The 17,449-nt window shown below is 53.1% G+C and overlaps 1 protein-coding gene across 4 annotated transcripts; it reads right to left on the bottom strand.

Annotated features, from left to right (window-relative positions):
* Nucleotides 1-271: 271 nt before the first annotated feature.
* Nucleotides 272-16,368, bottom strand: DVL3 (dishevelled segment polarity protein 3). Of its 4 annotated transcripts, none has more exons than XM_012527593.3 (16): nt 16,102-16,368; nt 10,765-10,834; nt 10,137-10,258; nt 9,934-10,043; nt 9,599-9,734; nt 9,337-9,430; nt 9,054-9,123; nt 8,305-8,444; nt 8,066-8,142; nt 7,883-7,950; nt 7,581-7,730; nt 6,853-6,984; nt 6,515-6,682; nt 3,290-3,505; nt 2,790-3,200; nt 272-1,930 (listed from the first exon to the last, which is right to left on the bottom strand). In XM_012527593.3, exons 1-16 carry the CDS (start codon nt 16,260-16,262, stop codon nt 1,899-1,901), a joined length of 2,157 nt encoding a protein of 718 aa, XP_012383047.2. In that variant the 5' UTR covers nt 16,263-16,368; the 3' UTR covers nt 272-1,898. The 4 variants fall into 4 exon arrangements, with proteins under 4 accessions (XP_012383047.2, XP_058151411.1, XP_023446319.2 ...); XM_058295428.1 differs by having other exon boundaries at nt 7,838-7,950; nt 16,102-16,337; XM_023590551.3 differs by lacking the exon at nt 272-1,930 and having other exon boundaries at nt 2,648-3,200.
* Between the last annotated feature and the right edge of the window lie 1,081 nt (nt 16,369-17,449).

The raw sequence follows: 17,449 nt of genomic DNA, 5'->3' as shown, positions 1-17,449 counted from the left end.
TGTCCCAGGAGGAAGGAAAGGCAAGAAAGGATAAACCTAGTTTCAAACCCTCCTGTCCCTAGCATTCTCCTGTCAGATGACAGAAAGTGGCAAGATGATCTGGACTCTCTCAAACCATAGTCACAGCCTGACATCACTGAGTGAGTGAATACACCACTTCTGATATTTGAACCAGCACTCAAACTTCAAACCACATTTCCAAAAGCTTTATCTGCCACACATACTCTAAACTCCTGCCAATTTAGATTAATAATAGTAACAATAACAATAGTAATAATAATAGCTACCATTTATTGAGCACCTACTCTACTGTGTGCCAGGCACTGTGCTAGGCACTTTTCGTACAATATCTAATTTAAATCCTCACAACAACCCTGTGAGGTAGGTATTATTATCATCATTTTACATATGAGGGAACTGAGGCTCAGAGAGGTTAAATGACTCTCCTAGAATGACATGACTGAAAAGTAGTAGAGTTGGTATTCAACCCCAGAACAAACTGACTCCAAATCCCATACTCCAGTGAATTAAGGTAGAGGCAGAGGGCAGAGAAAGGGCCAAATTCAATTAAGATTGTTGGAGTGGAGTGGATATGATATGCTGACTGGTAAGATGTGGGATGAAGTAATTAAAGCCCATAAATGTTTCTAGATTGTGAGTCTGTGCAGACTGTGAGGAAGGTAACCAGGATGAGAATTCAAGAACATACTTGGTGGGAAAGATGATGACTTGAGTCCACGTGGACATGTCCATAGAGATGTTCAGTGGGTAATAAAATACAGATCTAAATTTAGGGGGAAAGTTGGAACTAGAGATATATACTTGGGAATTACCAGCGTATTAACGGCAGTTGAGGACATCATGATCCGTGAGACCATTTGGGGGTAAACAGGAAGAAAAGTGGACCAAAGATGGAACATGGGCCAGCAGCGACACTGAAGGCCTGTGTAATAGTGAAGGAATTCTCAGGGGAGTTGAACAAGGCAGTCAGGGAGGGAAGAGACATACAGGAGAGAGCCATGTAGTGGTGGCTACAGGAAGCCATGGCCCCAGATGGGAGCAAGCCCAGAGCTCCCAGAAGGCAGGGAAGACTGAGTCACACTTTCAGCACAGCCCTCTGGTCACCAACACCCCAGGAAGTGTCTGTTATATGAATGAATGCCAAAATGCTTCTACCCTGGTTTGCCCCAAAGCCTGGAGATAAGGATTTCAACATATTCTTGATACTCAACCTAGGTGAGATTAGATGAGTCAGATTTTATGACAGAGGCTTAAAAAGAAAGTCATGAATTGTTTAAAAGGATAAAAGAAAACCTGGCATTCTGTCTGTAAGTTCCAAAAGGTCCCCTGTCCAACTTCAACTGACCCGTGGGCTCCTGTATCCTTGATCTGGGATCAGAGTGAATGTGTGTGTTGGGGGTAGGGGGGAGGGTGGTAGTGGCAAGAATGGCCTTTGTCAGTTGCTTGGGGAGTCCTCTGCTGAGCCCAGTCTGAGAACCAGCTTATGGGCTTTATCCAGGTAGGAAGATGATAGGACATGTGTGGGAAGCTTGCAGGTATGAGGAAAGGAAGAGGGAAGTCAGGGGACCAGCCCCACAACCTGGGAGAGGACTGGGAGAGAGGGGTCCAGCCCTCTGGGCAGGGACCAGCCCTGAGACTAAGCAAACTTGCATAGGCACCTGTGTGGTGTGGGGTGTGTGTGTGTGTGTGTGTGCATGAGAGAGAATGAGAGGGAATGGAAGCATTCACTCTGGAAAGGGGATGTGTGAGAGGCTGGGGCCCTCCCCAAGAAGCCAAGGGATGGGATGAAGTGTGGGTGTGGGGGGCTGGACATCCTTGAGGAGCCCTGAGGGGCTGCTGAAGCAGGGCTCCTGGTCTCCTCGGAGGCCTCTGTGGGCTCACAGAAAGTCAAACAGCCCGAAATTCTTGGCTGCTCCACGCCCAGGGAAAATTGGGGAAGGAAAAAACAAAGAAAAGAAATGTTTCAGGCCCAGAGGTGAGATGAGCCTGCTGGTTAGTAGGGTTAGGGGTCTGAAGGAACCAGCACGCAGGCCAGGCACGGCAGGGAGAGGGGCAAGATAAAGACGAGACGCTCTCAGGAACGCACTAGCAGCTCAGACAACTGAGGGACTCTCTGGACTTCCGGTCAGGGCTGGGTGCAGGCAGGGACAGCATGGACGGTTACTGGAGGGGACTATAGCTCTAGAGTGCAGGGCTGAGGCAGCAGGCAGGGAGGCAGGAGGGGCAGATGAAGTGACTTATTTTTCTGGTAGGGGGATGGCAGTGTTATGGGGCAAAGTCAAGAGATTTGCACACATGCCTGAAGGGATGGTTTAAGAGAGGAATGATGGAGCTGAATGAACAGTGAAAGGGAACTGAGGGGCAAAGGAGGGAATGATGGGGTGGGCAGACATCCAAGGACTCTGCCGGGGTCAGCTCCTAAGGTGTGAGTGGAAGAGAAGGGAGGAAACAGCAGCACCAGCAAGTCTGGTCACCTGCAGGCCAGGGAGATGAAGGATCCTGGGAAGTCCTGCCTAGCGGTTAGTGGGCAGGGCCACAAGCTGGGGCCAGAGGCAGGTTAGGGGCTGCAGAGCTGATTGGTGGGTGCACTCTGCCCTTGCGGCGCCCCGTGAGCGGTTAGCACACCTGGATTTAGGTCCATTTATTTCCCTTTCAGGTACCAGAGTAAAAAAGAGGGACAGAGGGAGAGAGGAAGGCAGCTGGCCAGGGTGGGGGAGGAGGGGAGTGGGGGAGGGGCCCTGCTCACATCACATCCACAAAGAACTCACTGGGGTTTCCCATGGCCATGCGGAAGGACTGTCTGCTGGCGGTCAGTTCTGGGGGCACAGAGGCCAGGTCGCGGCCTGGAGGGGCCCCCGGAGGCCCCATGGCTGCAGGTGGTGGGGGCATCATCAGCATGGGGGGGCCATAGAGCGGGGGCACGCCAGGGGGCCCATAGCTTGGGTGCGTGTGGTGGCTGCGCAGGCTGCTGGCCAGAGAGTGGTGGCTGCGGTGGCTGTGCTCGCTGGCTGCGGGGCCTGAGCGCTCGCTGGGAGCCCGCTCCCGCGGCCCCCTCAGGCTGCTGCGTGTTGTGTGGTCCGACTCGCTGCCACTGCCACCTGACTTCGAGTCCCCGGCCTTGGGGTCTTTCTCTTTCCGCCGGTCGCTGCTGCTGCGGTTGGAGCCGCTGCTCCGGCTGCCTGTAGGGACCGGGTGGGGGGACGCTCAGATCTTGTAGAATAAGCCAAGAGCCCACCTGCTGCTCTCCTCAGGGCCCCCTCCACCTTACCTTCACTGTGCTGGCTGCTGGCACTGCCCCCGCCGTAGCTGTACCCCAGCTCCGGGAAACCAGGGTGAGGGTTGTAAGGGTGGGGAGGTGGCGGGTAATGGTAAGGGAATGCCATGGGCCAAGGGGCAGCCCCCGGGTGTGGCAAAGGGGCCAGTGTGTCCTGGTCAGAGGCGCCGCTGGAACCGTCATGGTCGTGGAGGGACAGGTTGGCCATGTCTGTGGATGGGAGGGAAGGGCCTGGTGAGCTGGGTCTATCCCTTGCCTTTACACCCCTCGATCAGGAGAGAAGGGTTCCCAGCCTAGGTTGGATGGGCCAGCTTTGGATGACTGCAACAGCAGGGGTATTTCTGGTCAGAATGGGAGGAGGCACTGGACAGATCTCATGCCACCTGCCTGAGACAACAGCAGGGAAAACCTTTCTCAGGATTTCAGATCCTCAGCGCCCAGTTCTGACACCCATCTTTCAATCCCTTGGAGCCACCCTAAGCTTCTGGCAGTTTCTCTTTCCTGCTCAGTGGACTAGAAGAAGGAACAGAACTCTATTTGGCCATTTTATTTTCTTTTCACTCAGAAGCTAAAGGTTGGGAGAATATGGAAGGCTGAAATACTAGAGAGTCACCAGGTATTGCATACTTACAATTCATGAGGCACAGTACAAAGTACTTTATCTCATGCAAAGAGGAAGGTATTGTTCATATTTCTCCCAGATGAGGAAAGTGAAATTCAAAGAGGTTAAATGACCTGCCTGAGATCAACTCAAACTATAGCCAGAACAGAAGCTAAGAGTTGCTCATGAGGTCTTTAGTCAGGAATAGGGAGCAGTTTGGGGGAAATTTAGGTGAAATTATGCCCTCATTCCTCATCTAGGACTAAAGGAAATACCCATTAAAAGATCAGAATCAACACAGAGTCTCTCAGAGCCTCCCCATATAGCAATCATCTGGGGAGGCCCCTGGCCCGACCACAGTTTCCTGGTGATTCTGTGGAGGGTGGAAGTGGAGTGGGAAGGGGTCAGAAGGAGAGAACCAGCTAGGTACCTCCTCTGTACTCTCCACCTCACTCCCCGCCAGGCCTGACTCCTCATGGCATCTGTCTCACTGCATTAACATTACTTATTTCACATGGCACCTCTAGTAAACTGTGCACTCCTTAAAGGCAAGGCTGCCCCCACCAATGTTAGAACTACCCTGAAGGGATAAAAGGGGCCTCCAAGACTGATTATCTGCTGGGGACACCCTTTGTTCACACCCTGTCTGTACCAGGACCCAGAGCTCTGAGAGAGCTGCAAATGCCTTGCAGGTCACTTGTCAAATATGTGGTCTTTCTTCCAAGCCCTGAGGTGAACCATCCCAGCTTTCCAGGGGAGAATAGGTAAGGAGAGGGGGCTCTGAAGAGGCTGGGGCAGGATACAGTGTCTACTAGCCAAGCCATCAAGATGTTAGGAGACCAGCAAAAATTGGGGGTTGGGGGGAAGGGAAGCAGGGGCCTCCTTTGGCTCCTGCCAAAGAACTGGTGACAACTTTAGCCTCTAGTCATCCTGAGAGGAGTGACGGTGTGCTTCTGGGGCCACCCAAGCCCCCAGCTCTTCCCTCTCAACTTACTACACTCCCAGCTGAGGAGATCTCAGCTGGTGACAAGATAAAATCCTGTTTAGTCAGCATCTTCCCCATCCCAACCCCACCCCATCCCACCCCTATACCACCCAGGTCTTTGGTGGCCTTGGTCAATGGGTGGGAGTCCCATAAAGCCCCAGGGAAGAAACAATGACTCTTGTGCAAAACCACAGCTGCCTTTGGAATCTATATGTATCACTCAAGATTTGGGGCCAGGGCTGACTTCTGCTACCAATGATAATAATAACCAAATTTCATCAAATCTAAGTAAGATGCACTTGAATTTCAGATATATTAAAATGTGAGAAAAATGTGCATCTTAGAACCAATTAAGTATACAAACAATGGCCAACCTTTATAGAGCACTTACTGTGGACCACACACTCTACTAAGGGCATTATATATATTATCTTATATTTATATCCTCAAAAAACAGCCCTATGAGGTAAGTTCTACCATTACCTCCATCTTACAGATGAAGTGACTGAGGCACTGCGAGGCTGTGTTGCTTGCCCGTGTTCACACAGTAAGGGTGGAGCTGGGATGTGAACTGAGAACTAACTCTAAGGTCCTACGCCTCTGTCACTACTCCAAAGGGCCATGATGGAACTGATGAGGGCCAGGGACCCCTCCTCCACGCCAGGGAGTGTGTTGTGCAGGAGAGCCATTCTAGTCCCCAGAACCCAATCTGAAACATTACAGTAGGTAGCTTCTGGACTCAAGCCAGCAGCTCCAGGCTGAAAGGACTCCCTCAGAGCAGATGTAGCTGCTGGGGAGGGGCCTCAGCTCCCCGCCCTGAGCAAGCCCCCACTTCTAGGTTGTCCTCAGGCTCTGAAGGAGCAGGAAGGATCCCTGCAGACCTCTCCTGCTCAATAAAACCACACTGGCCTTGCACTCTCTTAGAATCAAGTCCCAACACTTTGGTACGCCTTGCCGAGCCCCCTGCAACCTGGCCCTGACCGGTCCTCCAGCTTCACCCACAGCACTGCCCTCCCTCAGGGGTTTGAGAAGGCTATGGACTTGGGCCTAGGTCCTGCCCTGATGAAACGTGCTTGGTGCTGGGAGGCTGAACAGAGGCCAAGGAATTCTGTTGACCTTACTGAGACAAATGTTTCTGTGGCACTACATATCCAGAGGGCAGGTCCAGCTGGAGAGAACAAGGGCTCTAGAGCCAGAAAGATCTGGATCCAAGGCCTCCTTCCTCTGTTTCTACTTATGAGACCTAGGGTGTACTATTTAACATCTACAACCTCAGTTTACTCACCTGAAAACAGGAATAGTAACTACCACTCTCCCCTACAACTTCGAAACTCCCCTCCCCCTGCAGGGTGAAAGGAAGCTGTGAGAACAGAGAGAGATGATGCTTTAGATAGAACCAGTACAGTGCCAGGCACTGAGCAGGTGCTTAGAAAATGCCAGCCCCAAGACGGGGATGCAGGGCAGGAAAAAGGCTGGACTGGATTCTGCTGTGCTGCAGAACTCTCAGGTCTTGAGCTGGGTCACTATCTCGGCTGCCCCCTCATCTGGGTTCCTTGGAGTCTGCTGCCACATCCCCGGGCACCTCCCCACTCCCAGCCAAGAGACAGGGCAAGGAGGTGGGGGAGGCACGTACTGCCACAGAGGTCACCGAAGATGTAGTAGCACTGCTCAGAGAAGGTGATCTTGTTGACAGTGTGGCGGATGAAGCCGGCTTTCAGAAGGTTGCTGGCATACTTGCGGGCCTCCCGCCGGTCAGTGAAGCCTTCCACGTTGTGGTACAGCCAGTCCACCACATCTGAGCCTGGGGGCAGGGCTGCCACTTGAGAGGCCCATCTGGCGTGGGCTCATCCGGCCTCACAGAAGCCATGAGGCTGGGGCTGATTCCAGCTCAAGGGAGTTCTTGAACCCTGGCCTGCCCCACCCATCACTCCCCAACCCTGGTCCCTCATCGCACCAAGGGGCCACTCTCACCAATGAACGCGTTAGGGATAGTAATCTTGAGCCACATTCGGTCGCGGACCTCCAGCCCGGATTCAGGGGAGGCCATAGCTTTTACGATGGCGGCCATGTCACTGTGGATGGACAGGTGGAAGTCGTCTAGGCCTGGGGGGTAGGAGGCAGAACAATGAAGCAGGAGGGGGCTTTGGGGTTTGGTAGACAGGAGTTTGTGTTTCAGTTCTACTACCTAACAATCATGCCAATGCTGGGCAAATTACTAACTTCTTGGACACTCAGATTCCCCTTCTATAAAAATGGGGATTTTAATGTCTACTTCACAAGGATGTTTGTAGAGAGCATTAAATCATGTAAACGAAGGTGCTCAGTGTAGTATATAATGCACGTGTTATGATGAAAAAAAAAAGGCCTCCATTTATTGAGGGCTTACTTTATGCCACACACTGTGATTGATGCTTCACTTATATCCTCTCAATAAACCTCACAGGAACCTGTAAAGTGCATATTGTTAGTCCCATTTTACAAGAGGAAATTGAGCTCCCCAGGTGTCCCATACAAGTTCAGAGGCAAACGCTGCTTGGTAAGGGCCGGGGTTTTCACTGGGGGGAAGCTGCAGTGAGGGGACTGGCATGAGCTGAGTCCCCTTCCCAGCCCCTCTGCTGCTCAAGCAAGAGTCTTCATGTGGGCCATCCTCAGTCCTTGGCCCCTGGCCCTGCCTGTTGGGGACAGGGGCAGACACTCACGCTCTGTGTCAGGGATGGAGCTGGTGATGGAGGAGCTGGTGGAGGTGATGGTGCTCAGGGAGGGGCTCATGCCGTAGGCAGGGAAGGTGCCGGTCATGGCTGCGGTGTGGGAGACCCAGGCTGCAGGGTCAATCGGCCGGATGGGCTCGCCTGCAGGGAGGACGAGGAGTCACGGGCTGCCCACCCTGCCCAATGCCGGGCCCAACAGAGTGGGTATGGGGCTTCAGGGTGACTAGAAGAAAGGAGACAAGGCTCACGTATGACAGGCACCAGCTTTATGGCCGAGTCCCCCATCCACTTACTCCTGGGCAGTGTGAAGCAACCACGTGGACTTGGGTCCCAGCACTTGGCTACAGTCAGGGTGATGGGCCTGAAATCAAGGGTGTCCCTAGTGAGGGCAGGATATGTGGAGACCAGACCAAGCTCTCTGCCTGACAGCCAGAGATGACTGCCCCCTCCTCCCTAATGCCCCATCCGATCCGTACCCTGGTTTGTGCACAATCTCTCGCAATACCCGGACTGCATCATCATTACTCATGTTCTCGAAGTTGATCTCATTTACCTGGGGAAGGTAAGGGAGGGTAAGTAGCTGGACTTGGGGGGCAGGTAGGGGGCTGAACTTGGTGGGTCAGGCCTCTTCCTCCCACCTGAATTAGCAGGGTACAGATGGCAGGGAAATCTCCCTGCTCCTAACAAGATTGCCACCCAGGGTTGGCGATGGTACCTGTAACAGCATATCTCCTGGCTCAATGCGTCCATCAGCAGCCACAGCCCCACCCTTCATGATGGAGCCAATGTAGATGCCTCCGTCACCACGCTCGTTGCTTTGGCCCACAATGGAGATGCCCAAGAAGTTATACTTTTCTACAGGGAGTAACAAGATCTTGAGAGGGGAACAAGGTTCCTACCCAAATTCCCAGCTCCTTATTAGAAAAGGGGTGTAAGGGGACTAAAACTGACATTTACTGGACCTAATTCAGACACCATGTCAAACATGTTCAAACATGTTTTCATTTAATCCTTGCTGGCTGCTTTACAGAGCAGGCAAACGAGGTTCAGAGAATTTAAGTGGCTTTTCTAAGGCCTTAAGTGATTCAAACTCAGACTTAAATGCCAAGGTCAAGGCTCTTTCTGCCACATCTAGCTGTCCCCTAAGATAGCACTGAGGACCAAAATCAGAGAGCAAAGATACAATGGCTGAAAGATGGGAAGCAGGGGTGGGGGTAACATATTCAGAAATAACCATCTCCAGGAAGCCTTCCCTGATGCCATTCTCTGCTTCCACAGCTCTCTGTGCTCCTCTCTGTCACAGCACTGATATTGAGATACGGAAACGATCAGTTTACATATCAGTTTATGTTGAGATAGCTCCTTGAGGGCAGGAAACATATCTTGTGCCTCTCTGAACCACTCGAGTCTGCCCAGCATCTGACATACAGCAGGTGCTTGAGAGTGTTGTTTCAACAGACTCACCCATATTGAGAGTGACTGTGATGATGTTGAGTGACATGGTAGAGTCCGTGATGCTGCTGAAGGACGAGGACTGGAATAGACAGAGGTCCTGAGAAGCACGTAGGGGTTGCGGGAACTCGCTGCTCCCACCCAACTCCTCTTCAAGATGCGCCCTCAGCACCCACCCTCCGAGGTTTTAGATACTAACCCAAAAGGAGGGCACCGAGGGGAGAAGATGCCCTGGTCCTGTCCGGGCAGGGCTCACAGTCTGTCCTACCCATCCCGAGCCTCCCAAGCCCCATACCCGCTCGATCCGCGAAACCTTCTGCTTCCGCCGCCGTCGCTTATGTCTTCTCATCAGGCGTGAGGCACTGCTCTGCTCCGTGGAGCTGCTGAACCTGTGGGGCCCACAGTCGTTCCCCACCAGGCTGGCCCAGCCCTGCCCAGAGGCACTGCAGGCCCAACGTCTCCACTCAAAGCCCGCCCTCCCAGGGGCCTGCATCCTCAGGCTTCAGGGCTCCTCAGGGGTCACCTGCCCCACAGGGCCCATGAAAGTAAAAGCCCACCTGCTGGTGGAGTCATCCTCATCTGAGTCAAAGAAGGTGGTGGTCTCCAATTCGCTGCTCATCAGGGTGGACGAGCTATCATAACCTCCTGGTTCTCGCCGCCGTTCCCCCTTTGTAGTTCCATTTATCCGGGTTGCTGCAGGGGTTGGAGGCAGCTGGGTTCACCCACAAGGAGAGGGAGGTGAGAGGGGCGGGCCAGGGGCTGCGCTGGGGCTAGGCAAATCCGGAGCTCAGGCAGTAGGGCAAAAGGCAGACAGCTGAGTGGAAGCTGTGGAGAGGGGGTGGGGATGGAGAGGGCGTGGGGATGGAGAGGGCGTGGGTCAGAGACGACATACTGTGCTCTGGGCCATCCCTTCGGCGTGGCCGCTCTCGTTGGGAAGACACCAAGGAGTCCGTCTCTGTGTCATTGTCCAGGTTCTCCTGGCTGCCCCCACCAGCATGAGGGCTGCAGGGAAGAGAGACTTGGTGGGGGGGGGGAGCGGGACAGGCTGGGGGGTCCGTCCCCCATGAGCCCTCTGCACCCTAAGGCCACACTCACTGGAAGGATGGAGGCCGCGAGTCCCCAATGCCTCCTGTGCGCTCCATGGGTGGTGGTAGCTCGGAAGGATTGTCAGGACAGAAGGGAGCCGGCTCCGGGTGTGAGCCCTCGGCTGATACCAGCTGATAGGAAGAAAACGGGTGGGGAATATGATGCAGGGGGCAGCTGGGAGAAGGCGGACAGCTGGCTTCTAGCAGGACATGAAGGAGAAAGAAGCAGGGAACACTGAGGGAGAAGAGACAGCACTGTGCAAGGGCAGCTGAGATGAGGGGCTGGGAGGCATGGGAAGGGGAAGTGGGGATGGGGTGGAAACTAGGGTCAGTGGGCCAAGGCAGAAGTCAGCAGGTGTCGGGCGGAACCTGAGGCAAAGTCTCTCACAGAGCATAGGAGACATTTTTCCCCCACTGTCTGTGTTTCTGTCTCCCCCATACCCCCCACTATTAAGCCCCAGATTCACCATGGCTATAAAATATGGGGAGTGAGAAACAGTTCAGTTAGAGAGCTAAAGGAAGACTGAGCTATTGGAGTATAATACCACCAGGGGCCCAGCTCCAGGCCCAGCAAGGCCTTTCCTCCCTCCAGCCCACCACAGGAATGCAGGTGGAGGGGGGCTGGGAGGGCTCCTTACCCAGGACACCACCCGGCCATTGAAGCAGGGCAACTTGGCATTGTCGTCTGAGATCTCCTCCTTCACCACTCTGCAGGGGAGGAGGTGGAGGTGACAGAGTGAGTCTTTTGGGGGTGAAAATGGAGGTGTTCTCACTATCCCAACTCCTAGGGGCTTCTCCACCCAAACTGGGAATCAAACCACTAGCACACGCCTGTTCAAATGGGAGCAGGGATGGGGATGACCCAGGGACAACTCCTTAGCACCACCAGGAAGACCCCAATCCTGCCCAGGCCAGCTGCCTTCCAGGCATATCAGGTCATCAGGCGACTGCAAATTACACCTGACAAATTGCTGTCCCGCCTGGCTGCACCCACTCCCTAGGCTCTCGAGGGCACTTTACCCACCCACAAATCTCTCCTAGGCTGGAGTTTCTTTCCTCTGTCCCCAAAGTGGGGAAGAGCACACAGTTAGGACTGTCCTTCCCTTCTCAGTTATCTAGGAATCCTGACATTCTTCTGGGAGTTATGGACTAGGGATTTAGGGAAATTAGGAAATGGAGGAGGAGAAGGCATTTACCAAGCATTCTCTGTGTGCCATTATGATAATTTATAGTAACAAGTGCACTCACTTATTGAGCATGTATTATGGACTAAGCACTATGCTGAGCTCTTGTATCATTTCATCTAACACTCACGACAATGCTGTAAGGTAGGTACAGATGGGGAAACTAAGGCTCAGGAGATCACACCACTAGTAAGAGCTGGAATTTGAATTATGGACAGCCTGACTCCAAAGCCTGAGTACTCACCTATTATACCATTTTATCTTCCTAGAATTATAACATAATCCTCACATCAGCTTCATGAGGTGGAGGATATTATCTTTATATCATGAATAAGGAAACTGAGAAATGTTCAATAACTTGTTTAAAATCACAGAGCTGGTAGACGTCAGAGTTGTAATCTGGCCCCAGGCTTGTCTGGCCCCAAACCCCTATCTTTCCACTGTATCTCACATTCTTTTCTGTAAGCTGACAGAGGTAATGTGTTTCTGTGTGGCAGGTGGGAGGTGAGGGGACAGTGACGTGAGGAACGGGGGGTGGGATGCAATCATGCCCTGTAGTTTGGCATGCTGTGAAGCGAGAAGTCAGGCACAGATTATGGTACGACCAGGGAAGGGAATGGAAAAGTTTTGAGGACCCCCCGACTGTCAAACAGCCCAGGAGTACAGAGCTGGGGAGACGTGGTCAGGAGCGAGATGACACATGCTTGGAGTTCTGAGCTGAGTGGGCAGAAAGAAAGGAGGAGGCTGGAAAGCCCAGTCCTCCCGTGTTCTTAGAGCAGCTTCTGCCCAGAGCCGGGAACGTGCTTGGCTCTTTGTGATGCTCACATTCTTGGACTTGCAGCCAAGTTCGCAGGCTGAGTCTGCTTTCCTCCCTCCCATCCAGCTTTGGCTCCTCCACTATTTCAATCCCACAGCTACCCCAAAAAGCAACCCAAATCATCCTACTCCTGCACACTATGGAAGAGAGCTGGGAGACAGAAAAGGCTGGAAAGAAGAAGGAGTGGTAGCTCAGAACCACTGGCCAGTCTGGCAACAAGGTACCCCAAGTTTGCACAACCCCCACGGGAACTGGTGTTCAAAGAAAAAAGGGTGTGTGTATGAGTTGCATGGGAGGGACTCTGATCTGCTTTGGAGAGGGTCTCCCTGTAGTGGCAAACCACTGCTAAGTCCCTACCTCCCCTTCCCCCTTCAGGCCCCACCGCACAGTTCTATGCTACAGATGTTTCCTCTCTTTCTGGGGATCACCAACAGGTCACCAAGGCCCTGCTGACTCACAATGATCAGCTGATCTTCGGCTGCCTAGGGGGATCTCAGACAGGCCCCACTCTCCTACCACTTTCCTATAGCAGAGCTGAATGGTTCAGGGTTCCATGGCTCTTACACATACACACACACACACTAAGGGGAGTGGGACAAATCTGGGTTCAAAATCCGATTGTCACTTTAGTTTTCCCACCTTAGAGAAGTTATTTAACTTTCCTAAGCCTTTGTTTCCTCCTGGTAAATGGATTTCATAAATGCATGGCCTCTGCCAGTTATTAAAAGCTTGTTATTAACTTCCTCATTTTTTAGCAGGATCCATGCTCTTTTTCTAATAAGGTATAAATTTCTAAGGGCAGGGACCAAAAAAATCTGATCATCAATTCATTCATTCATTCATTTGATCAAGAAACCTTTGCTGAGAGTCCAGTGGGTTTTAGGTCCTGTGCTTGCCATGGTTTGGACCGCAAGATCAGACCAGAGCCTGTCTTGTCCTCAGAGAGGTTACGGTCCAGTGGATGCTTCAAGGAAGTATATTGCAAGCAGGAAATGGTAAGAGCCATAAGAACAGCAGGTTTGTCCACTGGACAGAAATCTGCTGAGTGTTATTTATGTGTCAGGTCCTGGCTAGGAGTGGGTAGGGCTGCAAGAACAAATGGGATAAAGTGCCAAGAGAGTTCTTATGGAAAAAGTTCAACCAGAAGGATGGGAGAATTGGAGTGGGAGACCAGGGCGTGGGGAGAGTGTTCCAGGCAGAAGGAGCTGAGGTAGGGCAGTGTGTGACCTGGAGAAGGGAGCAACCCAGTTAAGTGACCAAACCTCCCATGTTGCCACTTTCACAGCTCAAGGTCAGACTCGTGGTGGGTACCTTGTTCTTCATCCACCATCAACTCTGCTCAAAGATGTTCATCTTTCCTCCATTTTTTCAAATAATTGAAGAGGGTTGCTCCAACCCTGAGCTTGACAAATACTTCTGCAGCTCAGATAAAATCTGGGGAGTCCTGACACCTCACAAACTCGAGCATCAGAGGGTGTGCCTTGCACACACACGCTGAGACTGGAGAGATGGCAGCCTTTCTCCTCTGGCCCACATCTATCAGCAGGGTTGCTGGCGTCTGTCCACCCGCCTCTCAAGGGGCTTGGGTAGGTGGCAGCCCTATCATCTCTACAGTTTGCCAAGGCATAACATCTCCTTCAAGGAGGATGTGCCTGTAAAATGGGGATAATATATTGTCTACAATTGTGTGGGTAAGGCAACAGATTTTGGGGAGCCAGATGCCTGATGTGGAAGCAAGTTCTGCCACTTACTCACTGTGTGACCTTGGGCAAATTACTTAAGTTTTCTGGGCTTGTTTACTGATCTGTAAACTGGGGGATGTTCTACCTATTTCACAAGGCTGTTATGAGGATTAAATGAGTGAAATTTGAAAAGCATTTAGATCAGTGCTGGGTACTCTGTAAGCACCATAAAAGGGTTTATTAAATAAATGAAAAGAAAAAAATACATACATGTATTTTCCTCAGCTATTAGTGCTGTTTTTTTGTTTGTTTTTGTGCTAGCTCTATCAGGTCTCCTGCTCATTTATCCTTCTGGGGATAAAAACAAAATCAATGTCCTCCACTTCATCTTTAGCATTATTCTCAACCCCGTTAAAATGTCCTAGTCTATGTTTTGCAAAGGGTACCACTGATGTATGCAAGATGGCTTTAGGTGGTACATGAATGAACACTGCTTAGGTCAACAGCCACATATTTATTTTAACATTATTTAGAAAGAAATATGAAATCAGACCCCTGATTTCATATTTTTCATATTATTGATTGGGTGGAGCTAAGAAAAAGAACGAGTAGACTGACAGTGAATTTAAAGAAAAATATTAAGTAAACGGTAAGTAAATGAAATGGGGGGAGCAGCCCCTCCATGGCTGCAGTTGGGCCTGGCTTGATAGCAGCTTTGGGAGCGTGAGAGGCAGCTCAGGGAGTTCTGGGCTTAGAGGCTAAGCCCAGTGGGCCTGGGGGTGAGAGGGGGGTGGGGATGTCCTCAGCACATCTGGCTGGCCCCAGCATACTGTCTGGTTTTCCCACATCCCAGATCCCAAGGCAGTATCAGGCTTGCCTAATGCCTTTCTTTCCGTGGCAGGTCAGACCATCCACCCCTCCCTCACTCCCTTTTCCTGATCAATCTCTTTTTAGAATCATCCAATCAGGGGTGTTTGTCTCTGGACTGAAGCCAGAGAATCATCACCAACCCGGGATTATCTCACCCCAGGGTAGGAACAACAACAGAAACAAGACTAGTTAGAACCTATACAGCACTTCCCTCTATACAAAGCACTTTCACACACATGAGCTCATGGACTCATCAAACCCTCGGTTTCAGGGTAGAAAGTGACAGCAAAACATGCCCAGCAGAAGACAGAAGGTGCTTGCTTCCTGGGGCCGGGAGGGCCAAGGCCCTGGGAGAGAAGCTAGACTGACCAACCCCGGGGAGAAGAATGTCTCCCCTCCCTCAGTTCCGGGGCCTCAGCTCCAGGGCATGGTGCAGGCCGCAGGCTAGGGCTGGAGAAGAGCCCTTTAGGCCTGGACGGCTGGGCGAGGCCTCCCCCGTGAGGCTCCAGGCCCAGCACCCGACTCCTCCAGGCTGGCTAGTGTGGGGGCCTCCCCCTCCCCCAGTCCCCTGGGAGTTGGGGAGGTGGGGGTGAGAAGATCGACCAGGCTCCCCTTCCAAGGCCAGCTGCTACAGAACCTTCCGGCTCCAACATTCCATCCCTTCTTAAAGGGGAAGTCGCTGCTTCCAAACTCCTCCTGTCCAAAGCCCTGCAGCTGGGTGGAGGGGAATACCCCGCTAGGGAGGGGAGGACGGCCCTCCCATCCAGACTCTGAGGCCCTCCCCAAGGTCTCTCCCTTGGCCACCATCTGGAGGAAACAGGCCCGATTCTGAAGGGAGATCAGCACCTGGGTTAGCGAGGAGTCACCCACAGGGGTCAGGTGCTCCACTCCCTTGACAACATCCCGAACCCTCGGCAAGGGAGAGACAGCTAAGTAAACATCAGGGCTGCAGGCCCCTGCACACCCGTGGTGTCTGAGCACTTACCCTCACCTCCCAGTTCAAAGTACCCCAGCATAACCCTTAGATGTGGGATACTCCAAATATGGCTCTGAGTTGTGGAGCTAAAAAGATGGAGAAGAGAAAGGTTGAGTGCCAGACACCTCAAGTCTATGCTAAAGAGGGGCTCCCTTGGCAGGAGGGCTGTGTGTGTGTGTCCGGGCGCCACTGGTCTCTGAGGAGGGGGGGTGCTGACTAGTAGGAACTCTGAATTGCTATTGGGGAGATGGACATTCCCCTAAACCAGGGTGCCAAAAGGGGGCAAGGCCCCCTCACAATAGGTAGACGGGGAGTCCCTAGAGGAGCTGTTACTCTAGTTTCCGAAAAAGCCAAGGGGGCCCCAAACAGGCCAGGTCGGCCCCTGGAAACCCCTAGAAGGTGGAGGGACCAGGGTCCCCAGGAGGAGGGTCGGAGGTCATCCTCACCCGAAATCGTCGTCCATGGACTTGAAGAAGAACTTATAGCTGGGTCGCTGCAGAACGCCCTTAAAGTCCGCCAGGGTGACGCGCTCGGCGGGCAGGGGCAGCTTCACCAGGTACGGCGTCTCCTGCCCGTCCAGGTGGTAGATGATCTTGGTCTCGCCCATGGCTCCGGCTCGGGCCCGGCGGCCGGGCGCGGCCTGCTCGGGCGGCCGGGCCGGGCCTCTCGGCGGCGGCGGCGCTCGGCGCGGCCCAGCGGCTCAGCCCAGCTGCTCGGCCGGCCGCGGCGCCCGCTCCCTTGTTCTGCGGCCGCCCCCGGGTCCCAGCGCCGCCCGCCGCCGCCGCCGCCGCTTCCGCTCCCCACTCTCCCGGCTCGGCCGGCGACGGCGACTCTTCCGGTGGCCGCGGCCCTCCCGGCTCGGGCCCGCGGCCCGCCAGCGCCCCTCCCCGGCCCGGCGCCGCCCCGGCCCGGCGCCGCCCCGCCCCCGGCGGCCGCAGAGCCGCGCTGGCCCGCGGCCGCCGACGCCCGCCCGCCTCCCCAGGCGGCGCTCCAGTTCCTTCGCTCGCTCGGGTCCCAGGCACGCGGGGAGCGGGGGCCCCAGAGCTGAAAGGGGAGATCTGACCGCGATGGCCGCATTTCCGGACGCTCCAGGGTCCGGGCTCTGGACCCAAGTTGGATTCACGCCTTCTCTACAGCCAGGAAGGTGTGGAAACCAGGGGTCGCTTTGGTCCCGAGATAATCTGGGGTAAGGGGATTTATTCTGACCACCTGGAGGAAAGTGACTCAACTTGTCACTTTAGGATCTGCTGAGAAGCACAGCTGCTGTCATTGAGCCCGCCAAACCGAGCTCCTTGAGAGCTGGACAGCTCTGCTTCCTCCGGTTAACCTCAGGGCCTAGCCAGCATCAGGGTCAGGGTCAGTGGTTTAATAAATGGGTTGAATGATGAATAAGTGAATGCATGCATGATTGGGATGTTAAGTCTCAAATCAGAACTATATATAACTGTTTCCTAACAGATCTCTTCATCCTTAGCTTTTAATTCAGTAAATATTGAATGCCTACTACAATGTGCAAAGCAATTGTGCTATGCATGAGATATAACAGTAACAGGACAAATAAGACTGCCTTCAGGACTTTCAAGGAAGCACATAGCCTTGTAAATAACTAACTTTGAGCGCCTGCTCTTCATGTGTGAGGCCGCGGGTTCGATCCCTGGTCCCTCCTAAAAAACAAAACAAACAAAAAAATTTACTCTCATTGGAGAGCAGATATAGCTCAGTGGTCCAGTGCCTGCTTCCCATGTCTGCGAGGTCCTGGGTTCAATCCCCAGTACCTCCTAAAACAAACAAAAA

This window comes from Dasypus novemcinctus, chromosome 4, assembly GCF_030445035.2.
Source record: "Dasypus novemcinctus isolate mDasNov1 chromosome 4, mDasNov1.1.hap2, whole genome shotgun sequence".
Taxonomy (NCBI): Eukaryota; Metazoa; Chordata; class Mammalia; order Cingulata; family Dasypodidae; genus Dasypus; species Dasypus novemcinctus.
The sequence above is the reverse complement of the archived record's forward strand: the minus strand, read 5'-3'. Positions and strand labels throughout refer to the sequence as shown.